Source organism: Camelina sativa, chromosome 4 (assembly GCF_030686135.1).
Source record: "Camelina sativa cultivar CO46 ecotype springtype chromosome 4, ASM3068613v1".
NCBI classification, from domain to species: domain Eukaryota; kingdom Viridiplantae; phylum Streptophyta; class Magnoliopsida; order Brassicales; family Brassicaceae; genus Camelina; species Camelina sativa.
Genome location: NC_141883.1, coordinates 31015775 through 31037236, shown reverse-complemented (window position 1 = coordinate 31037236; position 21462 = coordinate 31015775). Strand labels below are relative to the sequence as shown.

The window sequence follows — 21462 nt, the reverse complement described above, 5'->3', positions numbered from 1 at the left end:
ACAAGAAAGTTGAGAATATTGGCATAACATGTAGAGACTAATAAAGGTGGGCTATCATAACACATGAAAACTATTTCTGAGACAATTTAAGTCTTAAATAGCTGCAACAACAAAATGAGGGCAAATTACAAATACGGAAAAGGAAAAAGAAAAGAAGAAATTATCCAAAAGACTGAAGAGAAAAAAAGTTTGAGCCCCATCCCCTTCAAACATCTTTCACAAGTATACACAAAAGACAAACAATGATCTTTCCTCCTCCTTTCAAGAATGTTGTCCAGACCAAATTAAACCAAACCCATGTCTCATCTTCATCTCTTCAAACTATTTGATGATATTCTGGATTGAAAGCAAGCGCCTCACGGTATATGAGTTCCTTCATCTGCTCCTCTGAGAGTGCGTGGTTTTCAAAATCAAAGTTGAAAGGTGACGTACACTCTGGCTCATCGCTTATGTCGTGCAACGAGTTCAGGTATGGATGTGCCAGTGCGTCTAAAACTGAAATCAAGAAATCAAGAAGAGGTGATCACTACTAACTCTTGAATAACTATCAACTCCTTACTATTTCTTCACTAGATAATTCCAGTTATTTTGGAAGTTAAAAATGGTATAGAAGTTTTTGGGTCTGACCAGTGATTCTCCGTCTAGGATCAAATGTTAACATCTTCTCGATAAGGTCTATAGCTAAAGGATGCACTGTTGGGAACTTATCAGTGATGGATTGGCGAGGATAAGGTGGAAGTTGTCTGATGTATCGCTTTGCGTTTTCGTTCAAGAACTCAAGCTCTTCTTCTGATGGAGTTCCTATGAGCTGCAAAAAAAGAAATTTGTCTCAATAAGTTTCTAAGTGTAAAACATCGAGGCTTTTGTTTTTTGTGGTCAAAGAAGGGTTACTACTTTACCTCCATGAGCAAGCGAAGCTGATGGACATGATCCCGTCCAGGGAAGAGTGGCTTACGGTCCATTAACTCCATGAAAATACAGCCTACAGACCAAACATCGATAGCTGCAGTATAATCAGAAGAGTTTAAGAGCAGCTCTGGTGCACGGTACCATCTCGTGACAACATATTCAGTCATGAAATCACTCTCGGAAGTGACTCGAGCTAGTCCAAAATCGCAGATTTTTAGGTCGCAGTTTGCGTTCAGGAGGAGATTACTTGGTTTCAAATCCCTGTGAAGCACATTTGCGGAATGAATGTATTTCAAGCCACGGAGGATCTGGTAAAGAAAATACTGCACATAGAGAAAAAAAAGGGAGTTAGTTCAGGTTTTCAAGTCGAGTTATAGGTTAACAAAAACAATCTCAAAAACTCAAAACCTGGCAATGTTCTTCGGATAATGCTTGATTAGACCGTATGATTTGATGGAGATCAGTGTCCATTAGCTCATACGCGATGTAAACATCGTTGAAAGCGTTTCTTAACGGTGGTGGGATTATGTCTCTGATTGCAACAATCTGATTTTAAGAAAAAGATGGTAATTGTTTCATTAATCACAAATGGTTTACACGTAGCAAACGCCAACATGGAAAAACGCTTATAGTTTGCGATTCGATTTCCAGAACAGATAGAAAAGATCATACTACCATATAAGGGATAAACCATCCAAATCAAACCACAAAAGAATGCACGCACAATACTATCAACATTCATGTATATTCCCTTAAATCTAAATGTTATGTGAGCAACCACCAGCTTCAAAACACCTATACAAGATTTTGCACAGCTAATTTACCTAAACAAATTTGAATTAAACTAGTGGTTACCATGTTTCAAGTGTATAAGAATCTACAATCCTATTATGCTCTCTACAATAAGGCTATAAACAAACAGATGACTCTTAGTTTAAAAGCAAAAAAACTGACATTTTCATGATCCATGTGACGAAGCAGCTTGATCTCACGGAGAGTCCTCTTTGCATCAATCTTATTGTCGAAAGCGTTAGCAATTTTCTTGATTGCAACGCTCTCATTAGTTTCAGAGTTCATAGCCGAACTGCAAAAATCACACAAAAAAAAGGATAAATCTTTCATTAAATACCAGACCCCAATCCATATTAAAGCTCAAAAACGTTACGACACCCATCAATCAATTTCACAAATTTCGGATCAAAAAAGAAAAAAAGTAGGCAACTTTACCAAACCCAATCCACAAAAAAAAAAAAAAAATCATATCTTTTTTTCTTTATTCAATTAAAAAAGCCAAAAAAAAAAACGAAAATTGAAAACAAGAATCGGAGAAAATGAAATTACCAAACGATGCCATAAGCACCCTTGCCAATAGGCATGATCGGAGGCTTATACTTGGCGGTGACCTCGAAGATGTTTCCAAATATGTTATACTGGATAAACATACCACCATGGCTAAGAGTCGCCGGGATATTCTCAATCCCAGGCATCTGAGGAGAAGGAGCCGCGGCGGAAACACCAACAGGAGCTTCCGTCATCTCTGTATCAGCCGCCGGTTGATTTGAACCGCCTTCCATGACCAGTAAAGATGAAAGCTTTTTGAGGTTGGTGTGGATCGAGGAGGAAGAGGTAAATTAATTTTTTTTTTTTTTTAAATTTGGGGGTGAGTGAATGAAATATGAATGAGAGAATGAATGAAAGGAGAAAAATTGATATTCTTTTGGTTTGGGGGGGGGGGGTCAAAACAGATCTGAGAGGGAGGAAGTGAAAGTCATGTGCTCTCTCTCGCGTGTGTTATATACGTACGTACGGATCTATTAATGGGTTTACAAATGTGTTAGCAAAGCTTACTGTTTAAAACGTCAAACTTTGATCCTTCCTTATGATTTAACACTTGTTAAAAATTCTTTTTGAGTTTTGAGATTGACCAATACTTATAAGTAGCATACACACTATCATTCATTGACTTCCTTGTTTCTACAAATTCTTTGGTTTTAATAATTATGATAATCTTTTCATTAACAAGGTTTTTTAATGCTAGTATCATTAAGAATTACTATTGATATCATTTTGTTCGGTTGTACTTTAATTTTGCGATTGTTTTCGTTATTTGAAAGATTGTTAAGTAAATGTTGGGTGAAGAGAATCACAAATTAATGTAACTATTATCATTGATGTAATTTTGTTCGATTGTACTTTAATTTTGTGATGGTTTTGGTTACATCAAAGATCGTTAAGTAAATGTTGGATGAAAACAAATCATAAATAAATGTAACTATTATCATCATTGATATTATTTTGTTTGGTTGTACTTTAATTTTGCGATCATTTTAGTAACCTCAAAATTTATAAATTTTACTTAGCTTGAAAGACACATAAAAATATTAAATACAGAAATATATTAATTAAATTCATCGAAACTGCGATCTAATTGGAACAATACATTTGTTTGCTAATCAAGTACCATATATTAAGTTATTGGAATATGTTGTAACTATTATCATCATTGATACTATTTTGTTTGGTTGTATTTTAATTTTGCGATCATTTTAGTAACCTAAAATTTTTTAAATTTATTAATTATCAAGTACCATTTATTAATTTTGCGATCATTTTAGGTAGCTTAAAAGACTAGTACAAATATTAAATACAAAAATATATTAATTAAATTTATCAAAACTCTGATCTAATCGGAACAACACATATTGTTTTTTTTGCTAATCAAGCATCATATATTAAGTTATTGGAATATGATTTCTTCGAAAGATTGAAGAATAGATTGAAAAATTTGTACCTATAGTGTGATTGAGGTCAAAACATTGGCTGTGGGGCCATTTTGGTGATAAAAAATATGATGGTTCAATTTGAAAGTATTCCAAAAATACAAGGATCTAATCAAATATTTTTCAGAAAATAAATATCTTTTTCTACTGTGTTAGAGTTGGGTTCGAACTCGAGACGGCTTGGTTTCTGCATCGATCCCTCTTTCACGTGAGCTCATTCATTTACTTGGGTTTAGGGTTTCGATAGATAGGCAAGTGGCCACGACACCGAGCGCGTCACCGAACCAGTTGTCACCTATATAGGGAAAGGTTAGGCTTCTGTCGCATTCTCTGTGGAAGCCAAAAAAAAAGATCAGCTTTCTGTATCTCTATCGGATTTTTCGAGTTATCTGCGAAAACGTAAAGCATCAGGTTCGTTTCCATTTTAATTTTGTGATCCTTTGGTCTCATTTGTTTAAAAGATCCAGTTTTTTTTTGGTTGATAGATTCTGCTCTGGTTTCATTTTTGGCATCTTGATCTGGTTTGAGAACTTTTATCGGTTGGGATCAAAAGATGGTAGCTTTGGATTTGTAGATGTAGAATTAGAGTCTATAATGCCTTTATTTCTGCGTTAATTTTGATTTTGACTGTGGTTGATGATTAATTGGAAGCTAAAAAAGCATCTGATTTGCGCCGATTGTTGTAAGCTTGTGAACAAATGTGTTTAGACTGATGCACCTGGTGAGCAGCTGATTGAATTGTCTATCCAGTCTCCATTATAATGCAAAAGAAGAGTTCTGTTTTGCTGTAATGTTTAACAATCTTGACACCATGATGTTACTCATCTTTGATTTTGTTGTGCTTAGAGCACTGTCACTTTATCTTGGCGTTGTAGTTCTTAGGATGAGCATTAACAATTGGAAGGGTCTTTATATTCAATCGATTTAGATCTTTCTGTTTTCAGTATGTGAACGATACATGTCAGTGTTCTACGATGCCTCAGAGCTTCTATAGTCTCACTTGTGGAATGTTAAAAGGAGTTGTTATATACATGCTTCAGAGTTCTCTCTTGTTACTCACCCTACTATTTATGAAACTGTGATTGTGAAGATTGAACTAAGACTTTCTCATACTTGGGTCTCTTCTGTAACATGTGACAGTTTTTTACACATTCTTGAATGTTCCAGGTTTAAAGACTTTAAAAACAATGGCGGGATTTCCAGGTTTTAGTTACCTTGGTCCAAAAAGCAAGAACACGGTTGTAGCGGGTGGATTAACGGCTTTTGTTTTTGGGGTATACTTCTACACAATGAGGGCTGTTGGTGGCACGGACGAACTTCAGGTGGCTATTGACAAGTTCGAAGGCCAAAAACCGGTTGAGACCGACACCAAGGTTGTCTAATCCTCACCGGCTTGATATGTCCAACCAAACCCGTTGTTGTTTGTCTTTGTCTTCCAAGTTCTTTACTTCACGAGTTTGTCTCGTTCGTCAGACTGGTATATGTGTTTGAGTCTCAGTCCGATCCCTAATACAGTGTTTTAAACAAGAGAATTCTGAATCAGGACATGGTTTTAATGTTCTTGACATTATTGTATTAAGTTCTCAGCTTTATCATAATCTTGTACCTACATGTTTGCTATAAGGTTTGGCTATACATAAAAAGCCTGTTGCTCCGTAAAAAAATCAATCAAAAAGAGTTGGAAAAGTTACGTTACCCACTTTGTCTCTGGCTCAAAAGATGAACTATGAAGGTAATAATGGGTTGTTTTTGATAAAAATAATAGTATAGGTTTCAATCTGACGTTAATTAAAAAATATAAAGGTCTTATCAGTATTTTGCAAATTAACCAGATCGAAATAGAAATACAGGCTTCTTCTCCTTAACTTTTTCTGAATCTCTCACTTGCTCTTTCTCGCGAGCTCTTCTCCCTGGGTTTTAGGGTTCCGGTAACTTTGCAAACGACACCAAGCGATTCGTGCCTCTCTCTCTCTCTCTCGCTCGCCTACCTTCGACTTCGGTACGTTGTTTCTTTCTCTGTAATGAACGATGTTAGGGTTTCTATTAAGCAATTTCGTCCTGTGAAGTCTTCTGCTGAATATTTTGGTTTCTACTGAGCTTTTTTCTTCTTCATCTCTTCACTGTCTTATATGTAATTGGAGCTGGGGTTAGGAATTTTTGTTTCGTGTTTGACGAATCGGAGATTTATAGTTGTTTCTCCGATTCTATTTGATGTAATAGAGCTACATATGTCAAAATTGATCTGTGAGATCTCTGTAACCTGGCGTGTAGTCCTTTTTAGTCTCTTGTGCAAAAACCTCAAGCTTTAGAGAGATTTTTGATTTCTTTATGATCTGTGTTTATTCCCCTGCGGCGTGATAATAGAAGCGTGTGTATCTCAGATACAAGTTAGGGTGTCCTTATTTGTATAGGAAAAGCGAAAAAATCTTGAAACTGTTGACAGTCGTTTCCAAGTTTAACTCTAGTAACGAGACAGTATTCTAATTCAAAGAGCATATATTATTGCACCATGTTGCTTTTGTTAGATTTACTTGAGATGTGCAGGTTTCTTTATTCTTCTTAGTGTTTAGTATTTTGATTTTCGGATGCAATATCTGTAAAGCTCTGTGTGAATGTTGATATAATCTTATCAATCTACTAATATCTTTTTCTCATGGCATTCAGGTTATAACTCGGTTTACAGTGAAAAGGAGGCTAAGATGGAGATCATGCCAAGAGAGAATGAAAACGCTTTGTCAGGTCCTAGGCCGATGGAATGGTCTACTGTCCCACACAATGCTCCTCAAGGACCTGGTCCCATTGGCAAGAACCGGACATCGAGCTTGGAAGCACCTATCATGTTGCTAAGTGGGCATCCAAGTGCTGTCTATACCATGAAGTTCAATCCAGCTGGAACTCTGATTGCATCTGGATCCCATGATAGAGAAATCTTCCTCTGGAGAGTTCACGGGGACTGCAAAAACTTCATGGTTTTGAAAGGTCACAAGAACGCCATCCTTGATCTTCATTGGACCAGTGATGGCTCTCAGATTGTATCAGCCAGTCCGGATAAAACTGTGAGAGCATGGGATGTTGAAACTGGGAAGCAAATCAAGAAGATGGCTGAACATTCTTCGTTTGTGAATTCTTGCTGTCCCACACGTAGAGGACCACCGCTTATCATCAGTGGATCTGACGATGGAACTGCCAAGCTTTGGGACATGCGTCAAAGAGGAGCCATACAAACTTTTCCTGATAAATACCAAATCACAGCCGTCAGTTTCTCTGATGCAGCTGATAAGATTTTCACTGGTGGTGTAGACAATGATGTTAAAGTTTGGGACTTGCGAAAAGGTGAAGCCACAATGACACTTGAGGGCCATGAAGATACAATCACAGGTATGAGCCTAAGTCCAGACGGTTCCTACCTTCTCACCAATGGAATGGACAACAAGCTCTGCGTGTGGGACATGCGTCCTTATGCTCCACAGAACCGATGTGTAAAGATCTTTGATGGGCATCAACACAACTTTGAGAAGAACCTACTGAAATGTTCATGGTCACCTGATGGTACCAAAGTCACTGCTGGTAGTGCTGACCGTATGGTTCATATATGGGACACAACAAGTCGGCGTATTCTGTATAAGCTCCCCGGCCATACTGGCTCTGTCAATGAGTGTGTTTTCCACCCAACCGAGCCTATCATTGGATCTTGCAGTAGTGATAAAAACATCTACTTGGGAGAGATCTGAAGTTTTAAAGCTGAGAGACCTTTGCGACTCATTTGAATATGAAGTCTTTAGATTCAACAATGTGCTTTAAGACATTTTGTTTATTAAGAGAAAAAAACGAAACATTGCTCTTTTGCTACAAGTAATCAAGAAGAAGATTTGTTATGTCCTGTAATTCTTTATGCTTCATCTTCTTCTACTCTAACTTTACTTCCACAGCAACCTCTTTTGTGTTCTTCAGTCACAGGTTTCTTCACTAAGCTGTCTCTTCTCTCTGCAAGCTCCAATCTTTTCTCCATAAACTCAGAATTCTCCTTCCAAATCTCTCCATTAGTGTAAACCTCTTTCTTCCAAATCGGAACCGTTGCCTTCAACTCGTCAATCAAGAACTTGCAAGCATCTAAACCATCTGCACGGTGAACGGATGAGACCGCGATGAACACACTGGTTTCTCCCACAGGAACTGGCCCCAGACGGTGAGCAACTGCAATCTTGTGAATGTCCCAAGTTGATCTAGCGGTCGTACAGATCGAGCTGAGGCATCGTGTTGCCATTGGCACATATGCTTCATACCATAGCTCCAACACTGTCTTGCCCTCGAACATGTCTCTTGTAGTGCCTGAGAACGTAGCTATAGCACCAGCTTGAGGGGCACTGACATAATCAATGTACTTGACAACGTCGACTTTGTGACCTACTTCCAAGATCTCGATAAGGTTATTCTCCTCTGCAGACATCTTTGACCCAATATTACAGAAACCTCCAGATGAGTAAACTACCTCAGTACAATCGATGTTCCAGGAAGAGTAAACCGAGCTTAACAGATGATCCAACCGCAAATTCTAATCTGCAATTAGAGCAAACAAAACAACTATGACAATCTCATTACCTATCATCGAAAAGTAAATCAAACAGACAATTTGCTTAGTCAAAGGCAAACAGAGCAAATGATACTCAGGGAAGAAGAAACCGCCGAATTGGTCAATATGATCGAACGACAAAGCAACAAACGCACAAAAACTCGCCTAAATTCCAATCTGGGTTCGAGTTTTTCTAGATTGAGGATCGAATGGATAGAATCATAGAAACACAGAGATAACGACAAGTACCTTTCGACACTAAAAATTGATACTTTTCTCTGTTTCGAAAAGTTCGTAATAACTTTAACAGCTACTGAGAAATTAAAAGAAGGCAAAGAAAAAAAAAAAGAAAAAAAGATTTAGAAAGATTTGATTTGACCTTTGAGAGCTTGGTAGGGCTGCATGATGATGAAGATGAACATGTGCTCTATATTCACCTCCTTATCAGACTAGTAGGTTGGTGAGATTGTTTAAAACCAAAAAAAACAAACCTTTTCAGAATTTTTATCTCAAAGTTTGTTTCTTTTCTCCAGATGCTCTGTTTTACCATTCAAAGAAAAAGATAAAATCCAGTAAAAAAAGATGCCAAATTGATTGACTTTTTTTTTTAATTCTACAAAAGCGATGTCGTTTGGGAGCAACAGTGCGATCTAATCAGTGTCTTCAAGTTTTCACCTTCTCTCTCTCTCTCACCTTCTCTCCTCTGTGTACAATATCGAGAAAGTGAGGAAGATACACTGAAGCAAAAGATCAAATCATGGCGGCGACATCTTCCTCTGCTTTTCTTCTTAACCCGTTGACTTCTCGCCACCGACCTTTCAAATATTCGCCTGAGCTCTCTTCTGTCTCCTTATCCACTAGAAAGGCGGCTACTTCTTCCGATGTTTCCTCGGCTGCTCTCACGCTCAAGAGACAGAGCCGGAGGTGTGGCGATGTTGTGTGCAAGGCTGTGTCCGTTAAGCCCGAAGCTGGTGTTGAAGGGCTCAATATTGCCGAGAATGCTGCTCAGGTTTGAATTGGTGTTTTTTTTGATTATATCTGAATAGAGATAGAGAGGGAAAGCTAAATTGAGAAACAACTGAGCCTTTAGGATTGTGAATTTGACTTCTTTTTTTTATCTCCTTTTTTTGACTTTTGATTTCGTTGTTTAATCTTATTTTCCTGAAATTGATTTAGCTTATTGGGAAGACTCCAATGGTTTACTTGAACAATATAGTCAAGGGTTGTGTTGCAAGTGTTGCTGCTAAGCTTGAGATTATGGAACCCTGTTGTAGTGTGAAGGATAGGTATTGACTTACCGATTTGATTTTGGGTTGCTATCTTTACATATTGTATCTATGTTGAGCTTTTGTTGCTATGGTGATTTTCAGGATTGGGTATAGTATGATTACTGATGCTGAAGAAAAGGGACTTATAACACCTGGAAAGGTATTTGATAATGGATTTGATCTTTCTTGTTGTTAAGAAGTTAGACTGAGTACTCACCTACGGTAGATGTTGTAGTGTATCAAGTTTATTAGTCTTAGTGTGTCAAGCCCTCTGACTTTTTCTTTTCTTGTTACACGTTTTTAGAGTGTTCTTGTGGAATCGACAAGTGGAAACACAGGGATTGGCCTTGCGTTCATTGCTGCTTCAAAAGGCTATAAACTTATTTTGACCATGCCCGCATCCATGAGTTTGGAAAGACGTGTTCTTTTGAGGGCATTTGGAGCCGAACTTGTGTTAACTGAACCTGCGAAAGGTATGACCGGAGCAATTCAAAAGGCTGAAGAAATTTTGAAGAACACTCCCAACTCCTACATGCTACAACAATTTGACAACCCTGCCAATCCCAAGGTTTGTAATTACTTATCTTCTCATGATGTTTCCACGTGTGACATGAATCATGAGCTAGTCTTACCTCTAGTTTTGAACCATAAGAGGAGAATGTGAAAGGCTTAGTTAAGGAAAATATAGAAACTCGTCTGGTATCAAGATTTTTGTATATTTTCTACGACATTTAGTATTGAATCACCATGATAATCTGTTAAACTCTCTGGTTCCACTTATTTAAGCTGCAAGTATCTGCTAGTGTATTAAAATAAAGAATTTGCAGATTCATTATGAGACGACTGGTCCTGAGATTTGGGAAGATACTAGAGGCAAAGTGGATATATTGGTTGCTGGAATTGGCACTGGTGGAACTGTCACTGGTGTTGGTCGATTTATCAAAGAAAGAAAACCCGAATTTAAGGTACATTCTAATAGCAATGGGGCTTGTAGCATCTCAGCTGGAAATACATAGCCTCTGTAATCAGAGATAGGTTGTTCAATCAAGTATTAAAAGTTATTTTTAATTAGTTAATGTTTACGTGTACCAGGTCATTGGTGTAGAACCCACGGAGAGTGCTATACTCTCTGGTGGAAAACCCGGTAAGACAGTGCTTTCGTTTCCTTGTTTCTCAGACATGTAATTCTATAACTCTACGTTTCTTTAACTTGTATTTGAAAATGCAGGACCTCACAAAATCCAAGGAATAGGAGCTGGATTTGTACCCAAGAATTTGGATCTGACTATTGTAGATGAGTACATAGCGGTATGATCTGTTGGTTTGGTTCTCTAAATTATATAGTCATCTTGTTCACTTTCAGCAAGACACTGTTTTCCTGTTTAACTTATCCGTTGACATACAAAATATAAATGGCCTGAGCATGAAAGAGTACGATCCAAACGTCACCTGTTTCCTTGCTTCTGATCAGATTTCCAGTGAGGAAGCAATTGAAACTGCGAAGCAACTAGCCCTCCAGGAAGGCTTGTTGGTTAGTCTATTTTTGTATTTCTGTTTTGACTTATTTCTCAGTGGGAACAAGTCTTTATGGGAGATATTAAACGAATGTGAATGCATATGAGAAATCTGTGATGATTAGTGAACTATTTATAACATTTTTCAGGTTGGTATATCTTCTGGAGCAGCAGCTGCTGCTGCAATCCAGGTTGCAAAGAGACCTGAAAATGCTGGGAAACTTATAGCTGTAAGTTCTCAATGTTTCATCTGTGTATTTCATCATATTTTCTTAGTGGAGGTAGGTGATAGGAATTGGTTAATTAGTCTTTTAATCAGAAAGATTTCTATATCACATCTCCCTCACCAAACCCTAGTCCTGTATCTATGACCAACCACCGGATTATAATAGACAAAACAGTTCTTAAGTTAATTAATCATGAACCTTATCCTCTATACGTCTGATGAACACTTGCGTTGCCATCATCTCCAAACCCTGATTAGTCACCAGAACAAAAGAGCTCGTGGAGCTTATTATTCAATTATTATAGCCCAAAGCAGGGAATCCCAATGAAACCGTTTTAGCTAGTATGGAGTAACAAATGTAAGCGAGTCATCATCATATGTATGTTAAAAATTTGATCTGTGAGTTGATATATACATCTTGGTTTTTAGGTTGTGTTCCCGAGCTTCGGGGAACGTTACCTCTCGACCCAGCTTTTCCAGTCGATTCGAGAAGAGTGTGAGAAGATGCAGCCTGAGCTTTGAGTTTCTTCTGTAATTTCTTGACAAACAAGCAACCTCTTCTTTGATTTATTGCTCCTTGTTTCTCCTAATAGACGTCTCTGCAGAGATATCTACGTCTAGTGTATATTTGCAATGTGCAACGCAATTTGGTGGTTATTAATAAAGGCATAAGAGGTTCGAAAATTTAAAATGTCTATTGAAAGTAATATAAAATGTCTATTGAAAGTAATGTGCAACGCAGCGATGAAGTTTAGTCGCAGTTGAGACTGAATCAAGACGAATTTGTAACAGGATTTAGTGGAGTACTAGAAAAGGGTGATAGAGGCATCAGAAATTTGACATTTTCGAACTAACCGTTAGATATATACAATTATATATCTAAGTGGTTCCAAAATAGAGTTGAGCGTTTAGGCTAGGGTAATATTGTTTTTTTTGTTTGAATGGACAATAAATGCTAAATCTATAAGATTCTGGGAAATAACGCTCATTACTATAATTAATCCATAATAATATATCACAAAGTCTTTAAATATTACAAGACATCATCTTAATTCATAATAATATATTACAAAGTCTTTTAAACAAAACATCATCTTAATTCTTAATTAAACCACCACCAAGTACAACAAATATAGTTGTGGCTTAATCGTTCCAGTTCCAATTGATGGCGTTACAAATTGAGGAAAAAATTTATGGAAAATGTTGTGATATTTAAAAAAACTTAAAAGTTTAGCGTTATTTTTTGCAGTCAAGGATCTGCTTCTCTCATCCTTCAGATCCCTTATTAAAGTGTGCAACTGGTTTTCGTTTTCTTGGATCTTCCTCACAGATTCATTTATGAAACTTTTACGTGTTGTTTTAATAATAATAATGAGGATTGGATGAGTTGTGTTTTCTATGGGTTATTCTGGATGAGTTGTTTTAGTTATTAGGGAACTTGATAGTAGACTTTATGGTTTATTTATCTTATTGACTTGTGCATATTATGATCCAAAATCAAGAAAACACTTGAAGTATGTATATCGGTTTCCAATCCGGCTTTTATTTATCTTATTGAAGTATTGTTATTGACTTGGCACAATAACAATTTTATTTATATATTTTTTTTTGGTAAGGACAATTTTATTTATATATAAAGGCTCTATCTAAACCTTTTTTTTGTAAATGTAAATGTAAATTCCAATTGATTCCAACATGATTATGTATGGAGATAGAGCAAAAAACAAAAAAAAAGGTATAATAAAGTCTACTAGAGACTACTAGTATCAGTAATTAATATTAGAAAATAAAAACAGATTATCAGGAAAAAAAAATGTCGCAGCTAATATAATTAAGTCTTTTAATACTACAAGACAGCAGATATAATAATATATATATCACAATCCTAACAATAAAGTCTTTAAATATTTTACTAATGTTTTGTTTCTATTTTACTTATGATTTGCTTCTTTTTTATTTTTACTTATGTAAGTAAAGCAAGAATAATATTAAAAACAATAAACCGAACACAGATCAATAAAATTGAGTGGAGTATTAGCAAAGGATAATAGAGGAATATTTTGACATTTCGTACTAACCGCGGTGATTATTTGATTGGAAGATCAAGCGGTAATTATCCAACTGATTCCAAAATAGTAATTGATCGGGCAATATCTGATCGACGTGAGTTTGGTGGTATGTATTTGAGTCCCGACATGGTTGTTAAACGCGAAAACAATTGACCAAGAAACACCTTGTGGCCTAGTTTATGTTGCATTTTGAGTTTTATCTTCGTGAATAAAGTAGCTTTATTTGAGCAATGTCTTTGTTCCATCTTTCTATATCTCAATTCATAAGTAATAAACTTTTCCCATTTCTGCCTTTATTAATTATTTGTTTTTGTTAAATCGAAGTCACGAGTCACATTACTATACTCCCTAAGATAATGCGTCATTTGTTACTATATTTAGTGTTCCTCTAATAAGCCAAGACAATATTTTTTTTGGCTCACGAATTCTAGAGACGGAAGGAAAATAAATCTTTATTTTGGAAAATCGGCATCTTGACTTGGTAGTTAAAAAAACTCTAAATAGTATCCTTAAATGAATGTAGCTCTAAATAGGTAAACTATATATTGCAAGCGAGGATAATATTTAGTTTCACATTTTTGGTCTTTTGAATTTAGTAAAATTTACTGTTTTGAAGTTGATTTACATATAGATTAAGGAAGTTCTCTTAGAGAGATTATGTATGTAAAGCTTTTCTTGGTCTGTATAAGTATAGATCTTCCCTCACAAGAAAAATTTAAGCAAAGAGTACTCCGAGCTCAATTCTTTTGACTGCCATATATATATATAATTCGGAATGAAATCCCGTAACAAGAAGATGTTCAAAGTCGGACCAATTGGGTCAAAACGTTCTTATAATTCATATCGGAATTGGAACGAGAAGGGAGGCAACATGATCTCGTTTATATATCATGCCTTCAACGAAAAAGGCATAAATAGTATTCAGTTTAAGTATTGTCAAAACGGAGGTCATGATGTCATGTCTTAAAAGTACGGTTCGTCCGAGAAAGGTGAATCCTACAACATAGTAAGTTTTGTTAGAATATGTCTTCATGTTTTTTTTTTCTTATGATAATTGTTGTCTATATAGTGTAATCTAAATTTTTTTTGTTTCTGTAATTGACATTGTTGTTTACAATGTATAGTTTGTTTTTGTACTTGTTCCCTGACGACCATGCACGTTAAATAAAATTTATGCATGCAATATACAGGTGAGACTAAATTCCGATGAGTATGTGACCGGGTTGAGTGCAATTGATTGCCTTGGGATAACGTCTTTGAATATCCACACTAATCAGAGGAAACACGGGCCGTATTGTGATAGATTTTCATCATCGATAGATATGCAAGACGAATATAAGAGGAAAATTGATGTGGGGATTCATGATCGTCGTGAGTTTGGTGGTTTCTTTGGGTCTTTTGACTACTCTGGCAATCTGGCTTCCATCGGCATTTATGTGTGTCCCATTACAAGGATCAATGACGCACCCCTCGGAAGCAACTACAAAGTCACCGAAGTCACGGATGATGACGACGACGACCAACCCACTCGCTACCAATCATATGATCATCCTTAAGCCACAGTCAAACATAATGGGACGCGTGAATATCAAATGCCTCATCATGAGATCTCTGATGGTTATCATGTCAAGTCCATCGCTCATAAGCCCAAGTTCGAAGACAAGATGAGGCTCTACCAATCATCTGATCATCGTCTAGCCAGAAGCACTAACAATCGGTCACTTGAGTATCAAATGCCTCATGAGTTCTCCGATGGTTATCATGTCAAGCCCTTTGGTCGTACGCCTAAACTCAAAGATGGAATATTCTCCAAGTTGGGGCGCCTTTTCATTTGTGCGTGAACTCGATTGGCATGTATTCGACCAAGCAAATTCTTGTGCAAGTCTCCAATAGTAGCCTAGTTCAAGTTGCTGTTTGAGTTTTATCTTAAATTAAAAGCTAGTAGCTACTCTAATGAAGCAAATGTCTTAATTTTATACAGTTATATATGTGCTCCATGTCTTTTAATTTAAAATGAAATCTATAAATGACAAAATCTTTTGTGAAATTGATTATTGGAGATGATGATTACATTTTCAATTTTTTCATGATGACTTTAACTTGTGTAGACTCAGCAGTCTTGTTCCGTACTAGCTATGACTACGCTCTTGATTTGAAGTTATTGTAGAATCTTGTCTTTGTAAGTTAAATCATTTCGGTCACTCAATTTTAGTACTGTCTAGCTAGGCATCATAGAGACTGTATTTAGGGATAGCAGTGAAACCAATATGATTTCCCTTTTACGATAATGTCCTGTCTTGAATGTTTGATATGGATTGGGTTGGTAAGGGTAGAGTTGTTTACAGAGGAACTGAAGCCTGAATGAATTGATCGAGTCAGAAGCTGAGATGCTTTACGGACTGATTCACGCTTGTTACATATAATTTACAAGCACAGGCATGGTAAAAATATCATACAACGTACTCACTTGCATTTTTATAACATCATAAAAAAAAATAACTCGTACCTCTGATGAAGGATAATTTAAACTAATATTAAGTGGTATATATATTTGGCTATTTGCCCTTTGCCAATATATACCATTGTTATGGTATCTTAAAACCAGTAGACAACAATTATGATGCTCATATAATGAAATAATTAAAACACATGGCAAAAACCAAAAATTGGAAAATTGGCAACTTAATAGCATCTCCGAATCTCCGATGGTTGGATCCAAAATATGGGATCCAACTATATTTATAATAGAAAAAATGCAAATCTGAAAAGTTAGAAACTTAGACCATGCATATTAATTTTGACAGTCCAAGACTTGTGTAAAAGTAATACTTGACACACAATCTAAACAAAAGACACTATAAACAAGACTTATGATCATTGTTCCTAATACTCAGTTCTTGATTTCCTAACCAAAATTCAAGACACACTTATTGATTTAACCATACAAAGAAAGTATCTTGGCAACAGAAACATGAATTTGGTGCTACCAAGAAGCCGTGTAGTGCAAAGTAGCACTTAAAAAACATGAATTATGTTCATAATCTAACCACCACCACTTGATGAGCCTCTCCTTTATTAAGATACTTTAGTGCTGCGTGACACATGTTGAATGTTCCTACTGCATCAATGTCCAAGACTACACACACAAACACATTAAAAAAACGTTTCATTCAGCTAAAAGAACACTCAAATTGAGAAAATCTCAGGCAAAATCAAAAGGTATAATATATTTTAGTTTCAAATATGACGATACGATATCAGTAGTATGTTTAAGGGAAAATGACACCCACACCCACTTTTTCCTAAAGTATTGTCACAAAAACCCACTTTCCACTTATGTTATACTTTCCCAAGTTTTTTGCTTATGTGTCAACTTTCCTTTTACATTTTTGCCCTTACTAACAACTTACCTCTCTTTCTCTCATTCTTTTCTCTCTTTTTCTCTTCTTTTTTGTTGTTAACACTTTAACAAAGTAAAATATATTTATTTGTTATCATAAAACAAATTTTCTATTTATTTATATAAATTATGTTATGATTATATATTTTCTACATTTTAAGATACATATTGCTATATTTTTTTATGAATTTTTAGATTATACAGTATCCATCAGTCGTTGAACATTTGTTCAATTATAAGTGGATAATCAATTGCAGTATTGTTAATAGATAGTTACTTGTGTTTATTCATACAAAATATACATACATAAATTTGGTTAGATCTTTATCCATAGCATATTATCCATAACACAACATAGACCAAATAAGTACAAAACCCTTTAATTCTAAATTTTAAATCCTAGATTTAGGGTTTAGGGTTTAGGGTTTAGGGTTTAGGGTTTAGGGTTTAGGGTTTAGGGTTTAGGGTTTAGTAATGAAAATTTAGTAACTTTAGTTGGTGATAAACATACTAAATTTTAAGTTTAGTAACTTTAGTTGTTGACAAACAAAAAAAAAGTTAACCTTATACCCTAAATATTAAATCCTAACACCACATAGACACTAAATCCATATAAGCCCAAAAACGTAAACCTTATACCCTAAATCTTAAATCCTAAACCCTAAACCATACACCTTGAACCCTAAATCCTAAACCATGAATTAAAAATATAGACACATCATCCACATACCTAAACCTAAACTTTTAACCTTAACCCCTAAATCCTACACCTTGAACCTTAGACAATACAACTTGAACTCAAAACATAGACATTGAATCTATATACCATCTAAAGTCTAAACCCTAAACTATGGTGATGTTTGAACATGCAACAAACTTGTCAATAAATTTCATCTGGATTGCTTGTCCACGTGGTCAGAGTTTGGTGGATAGGCTTAGAGATTAATAATGACCATGTTTGTTGTGTAGTATGCTTCTAGTGACAATTCTAAGTTCTAATATCTCTAATTCTAGCTTAAAAATAGTACAAAAACATTTGGCTAAAAGACATCCAAGTGGCTAAACTATAGTGATGTTTGAACATGCAACAAACTTGTCAATAAATTTCATCTGGATTGCTTGTCCACGTGGTCAGAATTTGGTGGATAGGCTTTGAGATTAATAATGACCATGTTTATTGTGTAGTATGCTTCTAGTGACACTTCTAAGTTCTAATATACCTACTTCTAGCTGAAAAATAGTACAAAAACATTTAGCTAAAAGAAATCTATGTGGCTAATTTATCTTGGACAAATTTCTGCTCATGTAAAGAATGAGCAAGATATTATAAGATAAGTATCCATAACTACTAATCCACATGATTGATATTCAATGTTCTAAATAAATCAATGTTGTTAATTTTTATTTTGTTTATTAACCACTTATGAGTGTATATGTTTCTGGACCAACACAAAATATGAAGCAAGGAGCTCATGGTGTCTATGGATTTAATTGTGTGGATGTTGTATGATGATTCTTTGGTCTGTCTACATTGGTATCCACAAAAAAATATCCACATGATCACATCCATAGCCACCATTCAACTGCTATTCTTCAGCTTAATGTCTAGATATGCTTTGTAAATCCATGGAGACCTATCCACAGTTTCTCTATCCACTAAACTTTGTTTTTTTTTTTTTTTAAAGTGAATAGTTTTGGTTTTAGGTTCAAGGGTTTATGTTCTAGGATTTAAAATTTAGAATTAAAGGGTTTTGTACTTATTTGGTCTATGTTGTGTTATGGATAATATGCTATGGATAAAGATCTAACCAAATTTATGTATGTATATTTTGTATGAATAAACACAAGTAACTATCTATTAACAATACTGCAATTGATTATCCACTTATAATTGAACAAATGTTCAACGACTGATGGATACTGTATAATCTAAAAATTCATAAAAAATATAGCAATATGTATCTTAAAATGTAGAAAATATATAATCATAACATATTTTATATAAATAAATAGAAAATTTGTTTTATGATAACAAATAAATATATTTTACTTTGTTAAAGTGTTAACAACAAAAAAGAAGAGAAAAAGAGAGAAAAGAATGAGAGAAAGAGAGGTAAGTTGTTAGTAAGGGCAAAAATGTAAAAAGAAAGTGGACACCTAAGCAAAAAACTTGGGAAAATATACCATGAGTGGAAAATGGGTTTTTGTGACAGAACTCACACCCAAAATGGGTTTTCATGACATTTTCCCTATGTTTAATGTTCTATCACAGAGAACTGCCAAAAACCAAAACCCATTTGTCACATTTATCATTAAGGAAATGTCAAGATGCTTATAAAGGGATCGAGTATATTGAATTAATCATAAGGTTACACACTTATAAAGACTTAAAGAGCCATAGACTTAAACCAGATTTGACTAAGAGAGCCTTAGATTTGACCAGACTTTTAAGAGAGCCCTAGACTTGACCAGACTTGACTAAGAGAGACCTAGACTTAACCAAACTTGACTAATCACCAGACTTGACTGAATAGTATTCTGGTGAACATCAGTGTATATTTTGGGTACCACCTGCAATTCCACACCACAAACAATTTTTTATATCATTACAGTATTATGGTACGCAAAAGCTAAGACCAGGGGAGAAAAGAAAAATGCAGTTAAGAATCTAAACAGGTAAAATATTGTCATAGTTCTCTACCAGCAAATTCAGCTAATAATAAGCCATTAAGAAATCTCAAGGAACTAACAGGAACTAGAGAACATTCATAAGAAGACTTCGGCAATAGAAAACTGACTACATTGATACATAACACAATACATTGATTAAAAAAAAAAAGCATAACAGAAACAGTGATCAAACAACACAATACTTCAGAAACATGTACCTTGCTTCATTGCTAAAGATTCGCCATTTAACATACACATCCACATCCAATCTGCAGAAACAGATGATTTTTTTAAGTTACAGAAAAAATAACAAAACTAAGTAATCAATATAATACTTCAGAGTTCAGAACAATAAACATTCAGCCGCAGAACATATGACCTTGCTTCTTTGTTGAAAAGGAATCATGCGAAGACAATCAAACACTTGATCAACAACGTTTTAATGAAAAAACCTGAATCTTCACAGAGACCAAACCTTATCTTACAAGGCTTCCTAATGGCAAAGAGAGATAAGAGGAGTTAGGCTTTAACTTTAGAGCCTGAAACAGAATTTAGCTTTTACCCTCCTTTTTCCTATTGACAAACCAATTCAGCATATCAATAAATCCCTAAAAGGAGAATACACAAACCTGAATCTTTCACAGCACTTGAGAGACATGGTTCAATTAACCAGAGTCATCAACCAAGCAAATGCTCTAATAACTAAAAAAAGATCCGCTTAGTAATAGATTAACACTGATTTCCAATCTCCGTAGCTACTATATAAGCAAATTTCAAATCCAGATTCCGATTCCTAAAGGAATCTAAGGATTACCAATATTCTAACTCAGATTTGCACAAATAAAATGAAGGATTATCACAATCTACCGAGGACAAAAAGCTAAATTTGTACCAGACCCAATAAGTTTTATGTCTATTTTTGAACAGTCACAAATCACACTAATCACCAATTCGGACCAGGGGTACGTAACTTTTTGACTATTTTAATAAGAAAAATCAACGTTCTGTTTTCCCCCCCCCCCCCCCTCCAAAGGTTCTAACGTTTTGTTTTTGATCTTGGCACACAGGAAGATCGAGGCATACTCCAATCACATCCAGAAGGTTTACGAAATGTTCTTAACTACATCAAAGATAAATACAATAACCCTATCGTCTATATAAAAGAGAACGGTAAGAATTTTTTATATATAGATATACTTTTTCTATTAAACGGTAAATTATCTCTCTTTGTTAATATTTATTTGATAAATTACACTTACAGGAATCAATGACTATGACGACGGTACAAAATCACGAGAGGAGATTCTCAATGATACATAGTTGATCTTGCTTCCTTGTTATCCTTTTAAAAAAAAAATTATTTAACATATAATAAGATTCAGAATGGTGGAACACACGAGTGTGTGTTATAGACAATGTGCTCTACGTGTACTTCTTTCGTTTCGGTTTGATGTGGTTTGACACTGAACTGAGGCTATGGAGAGTGGTTTTTGGTTTGGATCTTGGCGAAGCTCAAGGCGTTGCAATGGCTGAATGTACTATGGGAAGTTGGCGTTTCTATGGGAGAAACCAAGTCTTGTTTTTCGTGGAAGGAAAGAGATTTGGTGTAGAATGATTGGCTTGGCTTAGAAAGAGACCCGTGCTCCCTATGTAGACAAGTGTCTATAGTTATTTCCAAGTCAACGTCAACTTATGTAGACTTTTTGTTCTAGCCCATTCGTTACGTAGGGAAATTTTCACATAAACATTAAAAAATTTATTCAACATATAATAAGATTCAGAATAAATTATATCTCTAATAGAGAATTTACTATATTCAAGGTCTTGGGAATCCTTACACCTCGGTCAGATTTACACCAACGATTGACAATAATCTTCTCAGAGCGTTACATATCATCATCAACTTAACTATTCAAGAGATTGATCTTATATAGAAACAGAGCTAACATAGTGGTTACAACGATTTTACACAAAATCGGTTAGTCTTAATCGCATCGGTATACATGTGAAGAATCCAACATTTTCTTTGTATAAGTTGTTTTTTTTTATTAATCTT

The 21462-nt window shown here is 35.2% G+C and overlaps 4 protein-coding genes, 2 long non-coding RNA genes and 2 pseudogenes across 12 annotated transcripts; 5 read left to right on the top strand and 3 right to left on the bottom strand.

Annotated features, from left to right (window-relative positions):
• Positions 1–38: 38 nt before the first annotated feature.
• On the bottom strand, positions 39–2870 carry LOC104782914 (mitogen-activated protein kinase 6). Its single transcript, XM_010507978.3, has 6 exons — positions 2251–2870; positions 1864–1993; positions 1318–1455; positions 900–1232; positions 628–808; positions 39–495 (listed from the first exon to the last, which is right to left on the bottom strand). Exons 1-6 carry the CDS (start codon positions 2481–2483, stop codon positions 317–319), a joined length of 1194 nt encoding a protein of 397 aa, XP_010506280.1. The 5' UTR covers positions 2484–2870; the 3' UTR covers positions 39–316.
• Positions 2871–3963: 1093 nt separating this feature from the next.
• LOC104782913 (uncharacterized) lies at positions 3964–5378 on the top strand. The gene is made up of 2 exons (XM_019245066.2): positions 3964–4100; positions 4857–5378. The coding sequence occupies exon 2, from the start codon at positions 4877–4879 to the stop codon at positions 5069–5071; it is 195 nt and encodes a 64-aa protein (XP_019100611.2). The 5' UTR covers positions 3964–4100; positions 4857–4876; the 3' UTR covers positions 5072–5378.
• A 1010-nt stretch (positions 5379–6388) lies between these two features.
• Positions 6389–7574, top strand: LOC104782910 (uncharacterized). The gene has a single exon (XM_087511931.1). It carries the CDS (start codon positions 6389–6391, stop codon positions 7418–7420), a length of 1032 nt encoding a protein of 343 aa, XP_087368057.1. The 3' UTR covers positions 7421–7574.
• On the bottom strand, positions 7452–8778 carry LOC104782911 (molybdopterin synthase catalytic subunit pseudogene; annotated as a pseudogene). Of its 6 annotated transcripts, none has more exons than XR_015597698.1 (3): positions 8639–8778; positions 8179–8246; positions 7452–8093 (listed from the first exon to the last, which is right to left on the bottom strand). The product of XR_015597698.1 is annotated as a molybdopterin synthase catalytic subunit pseudogene, transcript variant X4 (transcript). The 6 variants fall into 6 exon arrangements; XR_015597699.1 differs by having other exon boundaries at positions 8509–8702; XR_015597700.1 differs by lacking the exon at positions 8639–8778 and adding an exon at positions 8354–8555.
• On the top strand, positions 8732–11951 carry LOC104782912 (cysteine synthase, chloroplastic/chromoplastic). The gene is made up of 10 exons (XM_010507977.3): positions 8732–9268; positions 9436–9545; positions 9630–9687; positions 9832–10095; positions 10355–10492; positions 10620–10671; positions 10756–10835; positions 10999–11058; positions 11191–11271; positions 11697–11951. Exons 1-10 carry the CDS (start codon positions 9017–9019, stop codon positions 11787–11789), a joined length of 1188 nt encoding a protein of 395 aa, XP_010506279.1. The 5' UTR covers positions 8732–9016; the 3' UTR covers positions 11790–11951.
• A 2160-nt stretch (positions 11952–14111) lies between these two features.
• On the top strand, positions 14112–15177 carry LOC104784394 (jacalin-related lectin 25 pseudogene; annotated as a pseudogene).
• Positions 15178–16104: 927 nt separating this feature from the next.
• Positions 16105–20797, bottom strand: LOC147946371 (uncharacterized). The gene is made up of 4 exons (XR_015597693.1): positions 20666–20797; positions 19786–19899; positions 19625–19675; positions 16105–16472 (listed from the first exon to the last, which is right to left on the bottom strand). It is a non-coding gene; the product is annotated as an uncharacterized LOC147946371 (long non-coding RNA).
• On the top strand, positions 20318–20728 carry LOC147946372 (uncharacterized). Its single transcript, XR_015597694.1, has 3 exons — positions 20318–20368; positions 20474–20576; positions 20668–20728. It is a non-coding gene; the product is annotated as an uncharacterized LOC147946372 (long non-coding RNA).
• Positions 20798–21462: the final 665 nt, after the last annotated feature.